The sequence below is a fragment of the Patiria miniata genome, unplaced genomic scaffold, assembly GCF_015706575.1.
Source record: "Patiria miniata isolate m_02_andy unplaced genomic scaffold, ASM1570657v1 HiC_scaffold_9, whole genome shotgun sequence".
Lineage (NCBI taxonomy): Eukaryota > Metazoa > Echinodermata > Asteroidea > Valvatida > Asterinidae > Patiria > Patiria miniata.
Genome location: NW_024037076.1, coordinates 10,735,507 through 10,752,916, shown reverse-complemented (window position 1 = coordinate 10,752,916; position 17,410 = coordinate 10,735,507). Strand labels below are relative to the sequence as shown.

General features: G+C 39.2%; 1 protein-coding gene across 1 annotated transcript in view; it reads right to left on the bottom strand.

The window, feature by feature from the left end:
- Positions 1-179: 179 nt before the first annotated feature.
- The window catches only part of LOC119720465 (fibrillin-1-like), a 41,811-nt gene continuing 24,580 nt past the window's right edge, over positions 180-17,410 (bottom strand). The window contains exons 30-50 of the mRNA XM_038190137.1: positions 17,093-17,218; positions 16,472-16,609; positions 14,883-15,131; positions 14,069-14,206; positions 13,279-13,407; positions 12,543-12,662; positions 11,388-11,506; positions 10,717-10,963; positions 10,412-10,525; positions 10,141-10,260; positions 9,058-9,177; positions 8,469-8,561; positions 7,831-7,923; positions 7,025-7,087; positions 6,571-6,666; positions 5,356-5,448; positions 3,106-3,198; positions 2,496-2,588; positions 1,525-1,617; positions 327-428; positions 180-193 (exon numbers count right to left, since the gene is read on the bottom strand). Of these exons, the coding sequence (XP_038046065.1) occupies positions 180-193; positions 327-428; positions 1,525-1,617; positions 2,496-2,588; positions 3,106-3,198; positions 5,356-5,448; positions 6,571-6,666; positions 7,025-7,087; positions 7,831-7,923; positions 8,469-8,561; positions 9,058-9,177; positions 10,141-10,260; positions 10,412-10,525; positions 10,717-10,963; positions 11,388-11,506; positions 12,543-12,662; positions 13,279-13,407; positions 14,069-14,206; positions 14,883-15,131; positions 16,472-16,609; positions 17,093-17,218 (2,453 nt within the window). The remainder of the gene's footprint in view (positions 194-326; positions 429-1,524; positions 1,618-2,495; positions 2,589-3,105; positions 3,199-5,355; positions 5,449-6,570; positions 6,667-7,024; positions 7,088-7,830; positions 7,924-8,468; positions 8,562-9,057; positions 9,178-10,140; positions 10,261-10,411; positions 10,526-10,716; positions 10,964-11,387; positions 11,507-12,542; positions 12,663-13,278; positions 13,408-14,068; positions 14,207-14,882; positions 15,132-16,471; positions 16,610-17,092; positions 17,219-17,410) is intronic.

The following is a 17,410-nucleotide window of genomic DNA, read 5'->3' as shown; positions in this document are numbered from 1 at the left end:
AAGCAAGTTAATGACGTCGACAACTGAAGAACGAATTCACTACTCGCATTATAATTCGCATGAATAAGGAACTTAAGCATCATTTGATAAAATGGAATGCTTCAACAATTTTTTTGTGAGTAAAAGAATCATCACGGAGCAACTCAGTGTAACCGCTCAGTGTAATTTTTGGAATCGAATCAGAAGAGAACATCTTTGGATGAGACCAGTATCTTAGAAAATATAATCATACTACGACTTACAAAAAAGCAAAACCATAACTGCTGAATTATTGTGATCCCAAGAAAATGTTTGAGTTTGAATGACAACTCATTGTAAAAGCGTACCTGCACAAGTTGGTCCAGCATAATCAGATGGACAAAGACACTGGCAGAATTCTGCATCAAATGTACCTCCGTTTGAGCAACTGGATGCAGACAGCGTGCACTCTGATACAAAAAAAACATACATTAAAACATACAACAACGAGCCACATTGGAGTGAATGGGCATTGTATGTGACGTAGGACCTGAAAGGATCATGCTTCAAGTAGCAATGCTAGCGATATGATAAATGTTACACACATCTGTTTGTGGCTTCTGATTATGGTGAGTGTCTTTGCATTTTGGGAGACTGCCAAAGCAGGCTGGATACAGCACAACATTTATGGTGGATCAGTGGTGGTTCTGGGGGGGGGGGCATTTTGGGCTTTAGCCCCCCAAAATTTTGTCTAACCCCCCCCCCCCCCTCCAAAAAAAGAAGAAGAATAAATCCATAAAAATAAAAAAATGCATTGGTAAAAAGATGGAATGTGACGTACATGTTTGCAGTAAGTATAGTGTGCCTGACTGTAGGATTTTATTGGGGCTCCCCATGAAAAATATGGCACGAGCCCACAAGCCCCCCCCCCCTTTCCCCCAACCTATTGATTTTCGGAGGCCTCCGTGTCTGGAGAAATTAACCTGTCTACATTGAAGCACAACTCCCTGAAAACATTCTGGATCCACCCTGCTAGCCCCCCCCCCACCCACACACACACACACACGCAATATTGGCTCTAAAACCGCGCCTGTGGTAGATAGAGCGGTGATACAGTCTTAATGATCTAAGGTTCTTTCGACTCATTTCAAGTGAGGTCCCGTGGTGTGTTATGGGAAAGGAAATAATAACAGTGTAGGTGGTGGGAAAGAACCTGGGAATATTCCAGGTAAGACCCACTGAATCAGGTAGGGACTGAAAATCGACACACACATGGGCCAAGATAGGATTCTAGCTACAGGGTCACAGTGGTAGGTGCAAGAAATTACAGCTATGCCAAACTAATCCCCCATGGTCATGATGGATGATGTATATGAATGTATCTCCGGTTTTTAAATACCAAATTCAACTTCTGCTCATTATTGTATGGGAAATTATCATTTTTTTGACGAATTGACTTATTGAAGCTTTGTTGACAAGTTTTTGAGAGTGCCAGACCCCTCAAAATATTAGAGCCCTTCCTGATAACTCACTGTAAATTGTAAATGCCTAATTTCGTTCCCATACCTGAACAGTTAGCTCCAGTCCAGCTCTGGGCACATGAACACTGGCAAGTAGCAGTTTTGAGCGTTCCGCTATTCTCGCAAATCAAGTTGCAGTCTGCAACAAACAATCTCCATTGGTCAATTTTCTTTTTTAACAGTACAACATTCCCCGTCTACAGTGCTATACATGTAATATACAAATAACGAATGTTTATGAGTGCAACGGTAAGAATTATTTCAAGAGGTGGCAGATGGAACATTCCAATAAAAAGCTAGGGATTTATTCGGGAGTTGTATAAATATCGTGTATGCTTATACACTGTAATAAAACACCTAGGTATATGATTAGAAAACGGTCAAACCTGCAGCAGACTACAGCAACGTTCAGGTCTCAACGAGATACGAGATATCCTATAACCATTTATAAAAAACATAAACATAATTGGGTCGATATAGAGGGCAGTTCTTTTGTCTTCTAATGCTCCAGGCTCGCAAGTTTATCATTGTGTTTTTCAATCGATTAATCGTTCCCTTTTCGATTACGGTTTTGATTAATCGAACAGCCTCATTTTTTGACCGGAAAATCTGGGTTGAGCATAAAGCCACGATTAAAAAAACGATATCGCATAGATCTCGATGTTTTAGAGCTTACGTACGCGATTCCGATTTGTTTAGACAAACATCAAAATTGTGGCGAAATATTTTATCGTTTAGCGCTACGTGGAATGTTTTACATTTTAGGTTTTAAAGGAAAGCTTTATTTTCACAACTTGGTTTTTGATTAATCGAGTACAAAAATGTACATGAATAATCGACACAGCAATCGATTGATCGAGTAACCGAATAATACTTGCAGGCTAACAATGGTCTGTTTATATGTGCAAACAATTAAAGAGCCAAAAGAGAAGGTTCGTTTTTAGCCATATTTTGGTATGGTGGTGTTTCGTTATAGCAATGTTCTATTGTATACATATAAGACTCATCCATACTCACCAGCGCAGGTAATTCCCATCCAGTTTTTATCGCATTGACACTGACATGCTCCGTCATTCAGAGTACCGTTATTTGCGCAGGAAAGTGGACAGTCTGAAAAAAACAATCACAATACTTTAGCTTAAAAACGTATCTTAACTATTTTAAATAAACTAAAGAACGAGGCTTGTGTTCTTAGTCACAAGTTTTCAAAAATTAAAACATGCTTTTAAATTTCAAGTAAAGCCATGAGTCCTCGTTCTAACATTCCCACTATATAGCTATAGGATAGCCACTTTTTTGTTCAATTAAGAAATGGCCAATAGCTGAGACCATAATTTTCACAAGATTAAATAATTATTTCAGAATACTTATGATACAGTTGTTCCATTTTCATGTTTTTAAGACGTATCTTCTGAGCAATTTAATGACAACGAAAATGAAAATTGGCAACGGGCCGAGTGGCCCATCAGTAGGGTTCCGTCGGTAGAGAAGACAATTAAAATCGTACGTTTTTGTCCGTTTGGTTTGAGTACAAGAAAACATGATTTGAAATTAAGCCAGTTTAAAAGTGGGCAAAATCAATCATTTCTAATGACACTCATTTTCTACGATTAAAACCAAAACTCACCAGAACAGGTGGTTCCAGTCCAGCTACCTGCACATGTACACTGACATGTCCCATTATTGAGATTCCCACCATTGGCACAGCTCAGTTGGCAATCTGTAAACAAGGTTCAAATTCATCTCTGTCATATCATAGTTGTACTACATTTTTTTCCTTTTCTATATTTTATAGAAAACCTCAATACGTCATCAATTTTAACCTACATGAATTGCTGAGTTCACAAAACTGACTACAGTTCATTACATACAGAAGGACAACATTACATTGTCGAGTCTACATTAGACTTTCTTGAAGAAAAAATATAGTCTTGAAAACTGCGGCGTAAAACAGGGAACTATGCCTTAACAGCTAAGTTACTACAACTGGTTTGACAACATCTTGTTTGGACTTTTGAGATTTTACACAGGTCGCGGCTTTATCACATTATACACTGAATAACAGAAACTTGGTCCATGTTGACAAACACAAAGCTTCCGTTGCCGTAACGACAAATAAATTGTCCACTTATTCTCTATTTGTCAGCAACAACAATTTACACCAACAAAAATCACTGCGTCTGATGTGTTACAAGATCGCTACACCCCCTTACAGAAATGTCCCATGTAATTCCCATGGGAAATTTTCCCATGGGACCCCATGGAATTGCATGGTGAATTGGACACCATGTAGCATGGGATTTTTCCCATGGGAGTTTTCCCATGGGAAATTTTGTATGGGCTTTTTCCCAAAAGATTTATTGCTCCATGGTATTTTTTAATAACAACTTCCTTAATACATTTTAACCCCGTGTGTTGAGTGCTATTCACCGAATAGGTAAAGCACATCACGGAACTCCGATTGGGATTGTTCCACGCAATCAAAAGGAGTGACTTATGCACTTTATGAACAAACACCACATTATTGCTCCCATACCACTTGTCAAGTCGTACCATATTATCACAGTGTTACCAATTTATTTTCTCATAAATGTTTCCAACCATAATAACATGTGAATCAATATTATCCAAAGTTTATGTGACACATTTTCCACATAAAAAAATACTGTATGCATCATTTAACTTCACTTATCAACAGAGAAATTCAAAAATGTGCAATTACAACACTCGTTATTGTAAGCGATTCTCACAAAAATGTCCCGTGATGGTCCCATGGTGGTCCCATGGTGTCCCATGGTGTTCCCATGGTGTCCCATGGTGTTTATCCCATTGTGTTCAATTGGTGAACATCCACAGGAGTTTCCCATGGTCAGCGTAACAAATAGAATTCTTGATAACCTCTATGACCACAAGGGAAATATTTTTAATTGAATTCAAATTTACAGCTAGGCGAATGAGTAATTAATCAAAGAAAGGTTTTCCTATAACTTGGGAGTGCAATTGGGTCTATGATGGTTTTCCATGGCAAATGCATGTTCTCCAGAATAACCCGGCAGTGTCCCCGTGCTGCCTTTTAAATCTCCATGGTGTTACCATTGTGTCCATAATTTATATCACCCACATTATGGTGTTCCCATGGCGTCCGAATCCTCATGGTGTACCCATGTGTCTAAAATCCCCATGATGTTCCCATGGTGTCCAGTAAATCCCCATGGTGTTCCCATGGTGACATACAATCCCAATGCATGGTGTTCCCATGGTGTCCATAAAATCCCCATGGTGTTCCCATGGTGTCCATAAAATCGCCATGGGGTTCCCATGGTGTTCCCATGGTGTCCATAAATTCCCATGGGGTTCCCATGGTGTTCATTAATTCCACATGGTGTTCCCATGATGTCCATAAAATCCCCATGGTGTTCCCATGGTGTCCGTAAAATCCCCATGGTGTTCCCATGGAGCTCATAAAATCCCCATGGTGTTCCCATGGTGTTCCAATGGAGCTCGTAAAATCCCCATGGTGTTCCCATGTTGTCCATGCAATCTCCATGGTGTTCCCATGGGTTTCCCATGATGAGCATAAAATCTCCCATGGTGATCATTTTAACTTACATGGTGTTCTTGATGACCCCATGGGTTTCCCATGGGGTCCCATGGGAATCCCATGGGACCCCATGGGAATCCCATGGGATGCTCATGGGACATTTCTGTAAGGGCCCACTTTAAAGTGTACTGACATCATGATTCCCCTCATTTAAGAGTTTGCATGATTTCCAAACTCTTAAACGAGGAAAGATGTTGGATTTTCTGTGAAATGTTCAATGATAAGAAACATAAAGGCAACAAAAGGGTATTTTTGAAAAGTAGACACAACTCTTACCAGAGCAATTTTTTCCCATCCAGTTACCTATGCACAAACATTTACAGGTCTGCCTATCAAGCTGTGCATCATTCGCGCATTGTAACGCACATTCTGTAAACAGAACAGATGACAGATTTTAAATGCTATGAAGATATTTAAACAGTTAACATAAATTAAAATGTTATTTGACACGAAATGTTAAAGTTGGGATGTGTTGCAAAATAACTGCAAATGAGCTACTTTCCCTGATATAAACAAATTTTGAAAATGCTGAACGTAATTTGTTATCAAGATGACAACATTTCATCAGGCCTCATTATGCCAACGAATAGTAATTCTGCTAACAAGGGCGAAAATTTCACCAAGTATTGATGCAAAATTAACTTGGTTGGAATGGCTACCAGACTTGGTTCGTTGACAGTGAAGATTACTTTCCTCTGTTAAAAGGTTTGGCTTATCTTGACGCTTGGAAAATCTGAAAGAGCATTCATTTTTGAAAAAAAAAATTAACAAAAATTTGCAAACGGCGCGCCACCAAGTGTCTTAACCTACTTAACATCCTTGACGAATTCTTCATTATTGCTTGAATGGAAGGCCTTTGTACACCTTCATTGTTGATTTGTTAAAATGGGAAAATTATATTTATTCATGAGAAAAAAATATAACGTCATATCAATGTAAGTATTTAGTCAATTAATTACATTTTAAGTATTTGAAAGAACGGCAGTCGTGGAGCTGCCACAGAAGTGGTTAACGAGATGAGCTATGTATTGAAAGGTTCCTAGTTCGAATCCTGAAATGTCCATTTTTCCAAAGGTAATTTTTCTCCTTCGACTTCATCGGTTGTTTTTATTGAAAGGGGGAGGAGAACGAAACTTAAATTGTCTTGCTGTGATTTCATGAAATTCCTGCATTATTCGTATGTGGATTCAACCACCTTTGCGTTAGATGTCGAGTGGTTCGTCGTGCTCCATTCGTCCAAAATAATAAGGAAGCAAAACAATGGTGTGACGTCACAGGAGGGTGTTAAAACTGTGGAAGGCGTGTCAACCTGAAATGCCCTTCCCCTTCCTTGGAGAGTGATAGCCAAGGTTGATATATTTTGTTTCAAAATTGCTGTATTTGTTTGTATTGCTGTATTTGCAATTTCAGAGCAAAAGAAAAGCTTCCCCACTCAGACAAAATTACACATGTAAGTTAATACAATAGAAGCAATAATGGGTGTTCATTTACCGGAACAGTCATCCCCTGTCCAGTTCTGGTCACTGTCACATGTACACTGGCAATTCTGATCCTGCACTCCATTATTGAAACAGGTGGACGAGCAAGCTGCCATACATACAACAAGAAAAGTGAGCAATGAGTAAAATGAAATGGTATTGCTTTATATACAAATATTTCTATTTATAATTAATGAGAGTGCATAAATGCAACTTTGTCTTTTCTTGCATACATAAGGTATAGTTCGGCACGTTCCCGCCATTTTTTTTAACTGATATTGAGAACAATGTTAAAAAAGAAAACACAAAAAACACTGTCACTTGGAAAATGACGGCATAGTGGGGTCATGTACGCTATTAAGCCAAACTCTGCAAATTCAAGCTGACTTGTCATTATGAGAAACATAAAAGCATAAAGGGGAGGAGGGTGTCTCCCACATCCACCATTGTCCTTATTTGTCCTATACCTGAGCATTGACAAGTACTGTTGAACAGATTTTCTCCTGGTGGACAGCTATTTAGGCCGCAATCTGAAAAAAAATAAAAGAAAGCGAGAACAGAGATTATCCAACAAAAAATTCTAACCTAAATTATTTTCAGATTTTTCAGAAACTTTATCTTCATAGTTAGCTCATTAAATCTTTTTTCAACACAGGCGAAGAATGCTAGATGAGCTAAAATGACAAGATTTTCTGCATACAGAGCATCTGTCTATTTCATGGACACTGCAAGTATGTAGGCACAACAACAGTCCGCATGCACCATGACTTTAGGGACATAATTTGTCTCCAATTAGTTTTCCAAGGCCAGCAAAACAGTTCCTTCTACAACTAGCACAACTTGTTTGCTTGATAATCTTTGTTGCGCCATGAAATTGGCGGCAAGTACACATCAAAACTGAACAACGTGTGTATTTAGCTGCAATCATGTACCCCCATTGTCCCTTATTTGTTTGTACCTTTACTCGTTTGGAAGACCTCATATGTTTCGTACACGTCGTCAATTATTGTGGACCTTCAGGAATTGTGGACCCTATTGTCTTCCATTGTTCCCTATAGACCGTTATCATAATGCGGCCATCATAATTTTGTTCGCCATTCAAATCAATTTAACAGAAGAGAGGCTGGAAGGAAAATAGTCTGGTTCCTTTATGCAAAAAAATATATTATCATTCAGTTCTGTAATTGGATACAAGGAACATAACTGAAATGGTGGCAGCATGATAAAGGTATATTAAATGCAGAAATGAAGGTATAATTATCAATATATTTACCAGTACAGGTCGTTCCCATCCAATCGTTATCACACATACACTGACATGTCGTTTGATCCAGATTACCGCCATTCATGCAGTCCAATGCGCAATCTAGTATCAATCAAATAACATTAAACCAATGATCATCTGTATTACATTGTATTTATTTTTTGCTGAATCCATGAGACGTCGAAGTGCTGGGGCTTGGAAGCAAACACGTTGGGCAGTATGAAGCTTAAATGTGACTATTGAAGCCGTGGCTCAAATTTCAATGCATAAAAAGATCGGCCACATGTCTGATGTTGATCTTTTATTCCAAAGTCCGAAAGATCATGTTCTACCTCCCCCCTCAACCCCCCCCCCCAAAAAAATGTTAAAGCCCCAGCAAAATGCATTGCTAACTTAAATTATATCCAAAACAAAAATACAATGTAGAAATGGAAACATTCAATTGGAGCTTGCCACAAATTAAGAGCACACAGGCTTTGTAATAAAAACAAGTAAATGGGTTCGATGCCTTTTTCAAAACTGTACCCATGACACTAAAACCGAAATCCAATTAATGGCTATAAACTCTGAATCCATTCACATAACCCTTGCTACTAAACAAAACCCTGGTAATACTGGTTTTTTGTGACTTCTTTTTTTTAACTGACCGTCACAGCTCAGTCCACTCCAGTTGTCGGTGCATGTACATGTGCATGCTGCAAGATCCAGTGTTCCGCCATTTGCACATGAAAGCGTACAAACTGAAACAAAAACACGTACATATTTGGCAGTCATTATATATTGCTGTCTCAAGTCTCATGACATATTTTGTTAAGGGTCTGTTTCATATTACCTATCTATTACCCAGAGGGACTGCAAATATATGACTATAGCACACTGCATGGCTTGAACAAGAGCAAGAAACTCAATCCCGAAACCTGAAACTATATCTTAAACCTTCACCACCTTTGGAATTTCCAAACAAACGTGTTCAAACTGCTTTTCATTATTCAAGAGCATAGATTGGACCTTCCACACATTTGTTTTGTTTTACAATTCTTTTTGTTATTATAAATATATAATTATATCAGCTAGACAGTTTATAAGACAGTTTGTCTGCCACTTCTGTACTATTTTACACTGATATCATTGAACCCATATGAAAAATTAAAAAAGTTCAATATTATCAAAAACACAAGACAGATTGAACTAAAGCGTAATTCTTTTCCAACAAGCATAACAATTCCAACCCGTTACCTATTTCACAGTTTTCTCCCTTATATCCTTCGTCGCAGCTGCAGGTGTATCCGCGAGAGTTGTTGAGATCGTCGATACATGTTGCTCCGTTTACGCAGTCGTTGCCTATTTGACAAGGGGCTTAGGAGAATGATAATAAAAAAAATCAGTTCGAATCATATCCTAGAGGAATAGAAATATTCTTATTTTATTACACGCTTAAATAAACCAGAGATAAAATCCATTTTGGCGTGCCCGTTAAATGTTAAACAGAAGCAAAAAAGCAAGTACCAAGGAAATCTTAAAGCAAAGCTGAAAATAATCTCAAAACGTGAATATTTTTTTCAGCCATCAGTCAACCAATGGCTTACCTCGGGTTAAACTTCTGTGTGTGTGTGTGTGGGGGGGGGGGGGGGGGGGGGGGCGAAGGCAAATGATATAATTATGTTCAATTCAAGATTGTACATGGGGCATGGGGAGATGGCGGGGGCGTTGTGGGAGGGGGCAATTGGGGGGGGGGACCCGGAAGGCATGGACATCCACTAAGTTAGCCACTGAAAACAATGCGTTTGAGTCATTACCGTGCAGAGATATAGATGCACGTATACCAGAGCATTACAGGAAACAAAACTGTGCCCTTAATAACAAGGTATGTTTACATCAATAAATATGAAATGAGATATAGATATCGAAATCTAATAACAGTTTTGTAATCATCATAAAGCATTTCCATACCAAGTAACACTATATATCACTGAGTTTACATGAAATGATCTGTATATTTCCAAGTGTTGTGGTCCTGTCAATCACGAGTCCTTTCATGAAGTCAGTCACAAACAACGGGATGAACAATGACAAAGGAGTGACTTTGTTGCATTTCATTGAAATAAAGCTAGTGACTTGACTTGCGACTGAAGGACTTATGATACACTGGCATGGAATTGCATAGGCTGGACTACAACACTGATATTTCCTTTAATCCCTCAACAGTAGGTCATTTGGCCCATGCCTACTCTGCTTTTGATTACAAAAAAACACCAACTAACATCCTGACACTGACAGTGTATCTTTTTAAGTGCTGAGTTTCTTTATTAAGAAAGTTACCTATCGTTTCACACCGCGGGCCGCTGAATCCTTGACCACATGTACAGGTGTAGCCAGTGTCTGATGAAGAGTTACCTGCACAATTCCCACTATTCATACAAGGGTTGACGTCACATGGTGCTGAGAAATGAAAAAAAATAAGAAGTGGCAATCATGCCCACATATTTTGTTGGGTTCTTTCACAAATTGCCAATCCCATGGGAGCTAATGTCCCCCTTAGTCTCTCCCCGCAAGATAAAAATCACACTACTTTGTACAGACGTTCACCTACCGACTTGGCAGTTTTGTCCGCTGTAGCCCAGTGGGCAGCTGCACGTGTATCCTCCCGTGGCTAAGTTGTCTTCAACACACTCACCACTGTTCTCGCAGGGCGCTGAATCACACTCTGGTTCGGAAAAAAAACAGCCGAATATGAATTATTTAACTGTGAATGTCTCCTCTGCTCGCTATTCTTTTTTGTTAGAATAAAGATTATTATTTTAGTTTGAAACGCACTTGACTCAGAATCATTCATCTTATGCGAGGACGTACTTGTTATAATAGAGGTTGGTTTATATCTCGAGTGTAAGTACTTACTAGGGTCGCCGATGATGAATGTCCGTCTGATCAGCTGGTGGTTGGGAGCCAGCTGACCCCCATTGCTACCCGTCAGCTGGCCAAGCAATGCCATGATGATCTCTAGATCCGAGTGCGTAGAGCCACTTTGGAAGTTGATGACCAACTTCAGGAGAGCTGCTGTTGAGTCCGAGTTCAGAGTCAAGTTTGTGATGACGACATCCCTAAAGGAACTACTCAAAGAAGAATCGTTGAAGGCTTCCTCCATCTGAGTTCAACATGAGTCATAAAGAGAACCAGCAATTCATTTTTTTTATGATGAACGTTCAACAAAACTTTCATGCACTGCCAAAACGTTGCAAATTGGAAATGTTTAGTCAATATTTTACAAAAGCCACCATCTGCCCAAGGCATAGGCAATGAGCATCAATCTTGTTGAAGCAATAACCAGTTGCCACTTTTCATGGGTATTGAAAATGGTTAAAGCAAACGTCCTGGGACATCCTCAACTAAAAACTATAAAGAAGTGTATGTCATTGTTGAACTCATTGGAGTGCTGATCTAATAGAAGTTTCCCTTGTAAATGTTTGGCTCCGTTTTCCATTTTCCATTTTTGTTCATTCAAACACACCACATCCATATCAGTTATTTTATAAATAATGGGGAATGAATTTGAGGAAAAATCTACGAACCGAATTCTTCAAATCTTGGCGGTAGGTGACGGAGCCTGTTGCCAGATCAAATCCAGCACTGTCCACAGCCAAGCCGCTAATGACTTCAAACACGGCAGATGCCTCTTTTGAATAAGCCGCTGAGAAAACAATAGGCACATTTAAATTAGGCGACCCTTTAACTGTTGACAAGGTTGGCCACTTACCTATGAGCATGAGCACCACTGCAGAGTTGTAATGACTGGAGTCAATGACTAGACTCGATTCCGACTCAAATCACAATTTTGGCGACTCGAATCGACTTGTAGTCACTGTGAGCAAATGACTTGACTCGAGTCGAAGGCTATATCACTCTAGTCCAAAACCTGTGCGAAATTTTGCAGTGACTACCGGTGAAGTTATTTATGTTCCAAACTTCGCGTTACTGTCAATTTTTTGCTGCTTATCGCGTACAAGTATACGCTGTTTAACAGATTTCTTTGCGGTTTTACAATATAGCGCACAAACTACCATCCCGGAACCAGACTTTAAACGCATTTCCCAATTCTTGGTGTCAGCATCAGCTTCGGGCTATTTCTTAAGCCCTTGATGCATACTCTGACTAAATGTATATCCTGTTTTCAAAAACTAGTTACATATATTTATAAATATCATATAGATGATAAAAAAAATATTCCAGACCCGAATTTCAACTTCAACAATTTCAACTGAAAAGTCGACTCGACCTTTTTCACTTAATGACTCGACTCAGTTCGAATCTCTTCCTTGAAATGACTCGACTCGAGTCACAAAATGTAGTGTCTCGTTAAAACTCTGGCCAACAGTAATGACCGAAACCTTCTGCTAACTGCTCCAACAACGGGCATTCCAAGCAATAGCTGCCACAATGCCAATGCCATAACTGGGGTATCCATATGCGTGCACAGTTATTCACACTCCAGCATTGTCGACTTCTGGTTTCTATCATTTTTCTTTTCCTATTTCTTTTTTTTTTTGCGACCATAGCGTTTGGGACATTTTCGTCCACATTAGCATAATAGTCATGCTCACATCTTAACTTCCCCTTTTTACCTGTGCAACATTTTTATGATAATTTCATCATTATTTTAATGGCCATTAAAAAAATCATAAATAAGAGTTACGATTTCCAGCAAATCTGGAATAGCAAAATATTACCCAGACATGATGAGGATTGTTGATAGAATCCTAACATGCAGTTGCACTCATATGTCCCTGGCAGATTGGCGCACATGGAGTCGGCCATCGTACACGGAGTGTCATCACATTCATTCACATCTAAATAATTGGGTAAGATGTCAACAAACATTCCATCAACCCCAAACTCCTTACGCATTTTGGCCAAGAAGCTTCCTGAATCCTACAACAACAAAAAACATTTTGCAAGAAAATCAATTACATTTTTTTTTCTTTATTTACTAATGTAAGTGGTTTGGATCTTCCTTCCCTCAATCCTGCAAAAATCCTTCAAACCTCTTTTCTTTTAAGGATGTAAGTGTTACGATATTACAATACAAAATGGTAAATTGAAGAACAACCCGGACAAAGTTTTGTAGATTGAGATAAGTTTATACATAAAGCAAAACCAAACACCTCATTTTACGCACTGTCCTAAGATTCCCAATGGGGAATGACAGTAAATTTTCAAAGTTTTCATTAATTTGTAGCAAATATAATTTGTCAGGTTAGGCGGGATGATCGCCACCTCAATGAAATTCACGCTTGGCCAGACATTTCTAGTCCTTATACTAAAAATCAACATTTGAAATTTAAGAGTGAAAGATGGTTGCTGTTTTGCAAGGTTTATTGACCAAAACCACAACAAGTGAAAATTCATCAGTCGTCCGTACATCACTAAATGTGCAGCACAGAACTGTTGTAAACATTCAATTACCTTCACACTGGCCCAATGCATTCTTTTCATACCCCTCCTTACAGTCACACATGTAGCTGCCGATAGTGTTGTTACACAGAGACACCGATGTATCGCAGTTGTCAAGATTCAGCGCACACTCATCAACATCTATAAAGAATCGGAACCAATCAAACATATCATGGAATATTTAGTATCTGTCCGATAATGCACAAAACACTAGGAGGCAGGTCTTTAAGCTCTAGCCTCAATTGACTGATAGGACACACACTAGAGCTAGTACCACTCTTTCGCCCAGGGAATTTTCTGCAAAGGAACTTTGCCTAAATTCTGTAAAATCCAGAACTGTGTACAGGAACTCAATGGTACAATCTTTATACTTCATCTTTCAAAGAAGCATCAAGCATATATCTATCCAGTAATGGGGGGGGGGGGGGGGGGGCACAGGAGGAGCACTAGGGGAGGGGAGAAATGTAAACCGTGGCGAAATGTTCCCTTCATCAGCATTTTACTATCAGTACTGTTTAAACAATTTTTCAAAAATAAATATGAGCGCCCCTCCTCCATCGAGCAAGACGTGGACATGCTACTGACATGAAGCCATTTTGCAGTTACAGGGGATAGGATCTACCTTCTAAAAAAATCCTGCAAAACCCTCTGAAACATTGTTAGATTTTGAATGAACATGATTTTTTTTTTTACACATTTACATCACGAAACATTTCAGGACCCAGTTCCCTCAAGTTGGAATGTGCTTGTGCAAGTTTACAACGCATACACTTTGTTTCCAAAGAAATTGAAATGTGTTTACCATCGCACTGTCTACCAGTTGGGAAGCCTGCAGAGACATAACCATCTACGCAGGAACACATGTAGCTACCGACATTGTTCGTACACTCAGCAATGTTGGCTGCACACTCATCGGTACCGGTCATGCATTCATTCAAATCTGCAGACAACCAAAGAACAATTCTCAAAGCTCACATTTGACTAGTGTACATTTCATTTTTTTTGATATAAGAAAGCAAGATAGCACTTTAAACTGATTTACAAAAGCAGTGGCGTTTTTCAAATTTGGTGTATATCGTTGTGTACATGCTATACATTCTAGCAGAAATAGAGGGACATATAAGAGGAGTCTGACTTTTGACACCTGTTTGACAAAACTCTGCTAACTTCGTTAGTTTCCACCTGTCGTAACGAAATGAAGTTCCCCTTTTGCTATTTAACAATAGAGTCAGATAAATCCAACTTTTGAAGGGCCGGTCGACTTATTGGTTTTGAGGTTAACCTTACTCTATATGTCCTCTTCTACTTGATCTCAAATTTAGCTTTCAATTCAGTCAAACATTCATAAAACGTTTTTATATTTACCCATTACAACTGATTCTCCATGTTTTGATCCTTCTTGTTTCCATTCAACCTTAGCCTCATGATAATATCCATAATTGTGGTAGTTGCCTCAAAAAACTTAATTAACTTGGTTGTTTATGTTTCCGATATTGCTTGTTAAGCAGTATGCCGAAAGACCAATATGTCAATTCTTAAAAAAAAGTCAAACTCTAAGCTCATTTCGTGGAGACAGGTCAGATATGACGTAACATAAAGGTATTAAGTTGTTTTACCTTCACAATATGTGCCATTTCCTTGATAACCCTGGTTACAGTCGCAGCGATAGCTCCCCTCAGTATCTGTGCACGTCGCTAAGGAGTGACACACGCCAGGGTTCTCCTGACACTCATTGATGTTGACGCACGAGGTGAAGCCATCACCACGGAAACCATCGTCGCACGTGCAGAGATAACTGCCTTCGTTGTCCGTGCAGGTGCTGTTGGTAGCGCACGCGGAGATCCCACTCTCACACTCGTTGATATCTGGTGAAGGAAAATGTGTGAAACACACGTGATTTTATACAGCGGCAAAATACATCTGGACGCATCAAGTCTTAAGAGTGCCTACCCCAATGTTTTCTTTGTAACAAAAGATAAAGTGCTTGAAAAAAAATTGAACTTTTGTTTTAGCTCATAAAGTGCCATCAAAAAATGGCCTCACAAATTCCAAATAAAATCTATTTCACGAGGCAAAACAAAACTGCTTTACGCCTTCAGGGTTAAAGTGCTCAACATAAACCCTCCCCTCTTGTTTCCCTTTCTTAAAATCCCTCATACATTGCTGGAAAATTGCTTTTTAACTATGAATATAAGATCAATACTGTGTATACTACTTTATGCTAGCTTCGCATCATCTGTCGTAATACAAATCTAATTGGATTTGGTTGTAAAACTTTAAGAGGTCTGGAATGGTTTCACATTGTTTCCATTAATTAAGCTACACTCACACTCAAACACACTATATGACCAAGTTCAACTGTGCTTGGTATCACGTGAGTAAATACACAGGTTCAGTTCACCAAGTAATCTTCTGCCATATGGCTAAACGAGAAATTGGGATAACTTATATAGACTCCGGGTATAGTACACAGTGGTTCCTCACCACTCACAGGAGCTGCAGTGGAAGGGATTTACAGCATTGGTGCACTTGTCAATTTGCACATGGCATGCAATACACAGGGTTTATGTATTCTTAATATTATGTACGACCTCATCGAATCTTCACGTATTTTTTATTAAAGTGTCAGACGCTCTAGGCAATGCATTCAAGGTTCTTTCCCATCGGTCCCTCCCAACTTGCTCTTTGCAACCATTACAGGGGCACTTGTGCTACATGGTCCACTTATCGATTGTATTTGCAATACAGGGTGGATAAAAAAAACACGAAACCGAGATATTATTGCTAATTGAAACAGATGTAGGGCACATGTGAATCACAAGGAGATATCCTCTGTTAGGGTTAAAATCATCTGTTTAAAATGACACCCTGATCATGTCATTACATTCATGGTGACTGAACAGTGACCAATATTATGAAAAGGTCCATTTAGAGAATTGCGCCACTTTTCAATCGTGTTTTTTGTTGTTGTGTCATTTGTCACAGAGTGAAAGGCTATGGTTGCCAATCAAGGCAGGTGGGGACAAAAGAGATTTCACCATGAACTTCTGTTCCAATTAGCAATACTATTTCGGTTTTTTTTTATCCACCCTGTATATCCCAACATCCCAGCATTCAAGGTGAACCAAAAGAATACTTAATCACAAGCATATCCTGGCACTCATCTATAGTTAGTCTATAAGCAGGTTATCATGTTTGCACGTACTTTCGCAAGTTTGCCCATCCCCTTCGTATCCCGTGTTGCAATTGCATTGGAATGAGCCCGCCAGGTTGGTGCACGATGCGGAGAGACTGCAGTTGGCATACTTCGGGTCGTTTGTGGGCAAGGAACATTCGTCAATATCTGGAGGAAAACCAAATCAATTCAAATGTTCATTGAATCGTGAAGTGAATGAATCAACTTCACATTGAGCCGATCATGATGCTTTTACGATTTCTAATGAATTTTAAAAGAAAAGACAAAAGTCTGAAAGCTAGCCCAGATCTTCAGAAAAATTAGAACATGCCAAACTTACATGTGTATTCCAATGAATCAACACCACAAATAAAACAGGAACATATTTCATTTACTTGCTGGCATATATGATGTATCATGTCAGGTGTGACTTCAAAGCATGCTACAACCCAGCGCTAATACTGATGAATAAAGCACCCACAGTTTGTTTGTGTAGTTTGTGGACCCACCCCCCTCAAAAAAGGGACCATAAAGTGTCGTATGTTGTTACAAGTACCTAACTGCATAATACACGAGTTGTAACAACGGGAAGCACCAAACAAACACTCACAGTAAACGTGAATAATACCAAAACATAAAAAAGTGCATTACCAAAGCATAGCTGTCCGGTGCCAGTAAATCCGTCCTTGCATTGGCAGGTGAAGGAACCGTTATTGTTCAGGCAGTCAGCGTCGCTGTGGCAATCATTCAAGGTGTCGTTCAAACATTCGTTGATGTCTGTCAAAATTAACAAACATGAATCACATCTTTAAAGGAAAATTAAAATGAACTGAAGCGGGACATGTGCACGATTTCCGAAAGATTTTTTTGGCAATGACAAGGTTTCTTTGGATAAAGTGGTTGCGCCTCTGGGGATTTCTGCCGGCAACACGTTGCAGTGATTATCCATATATCAATATTGACAGATTT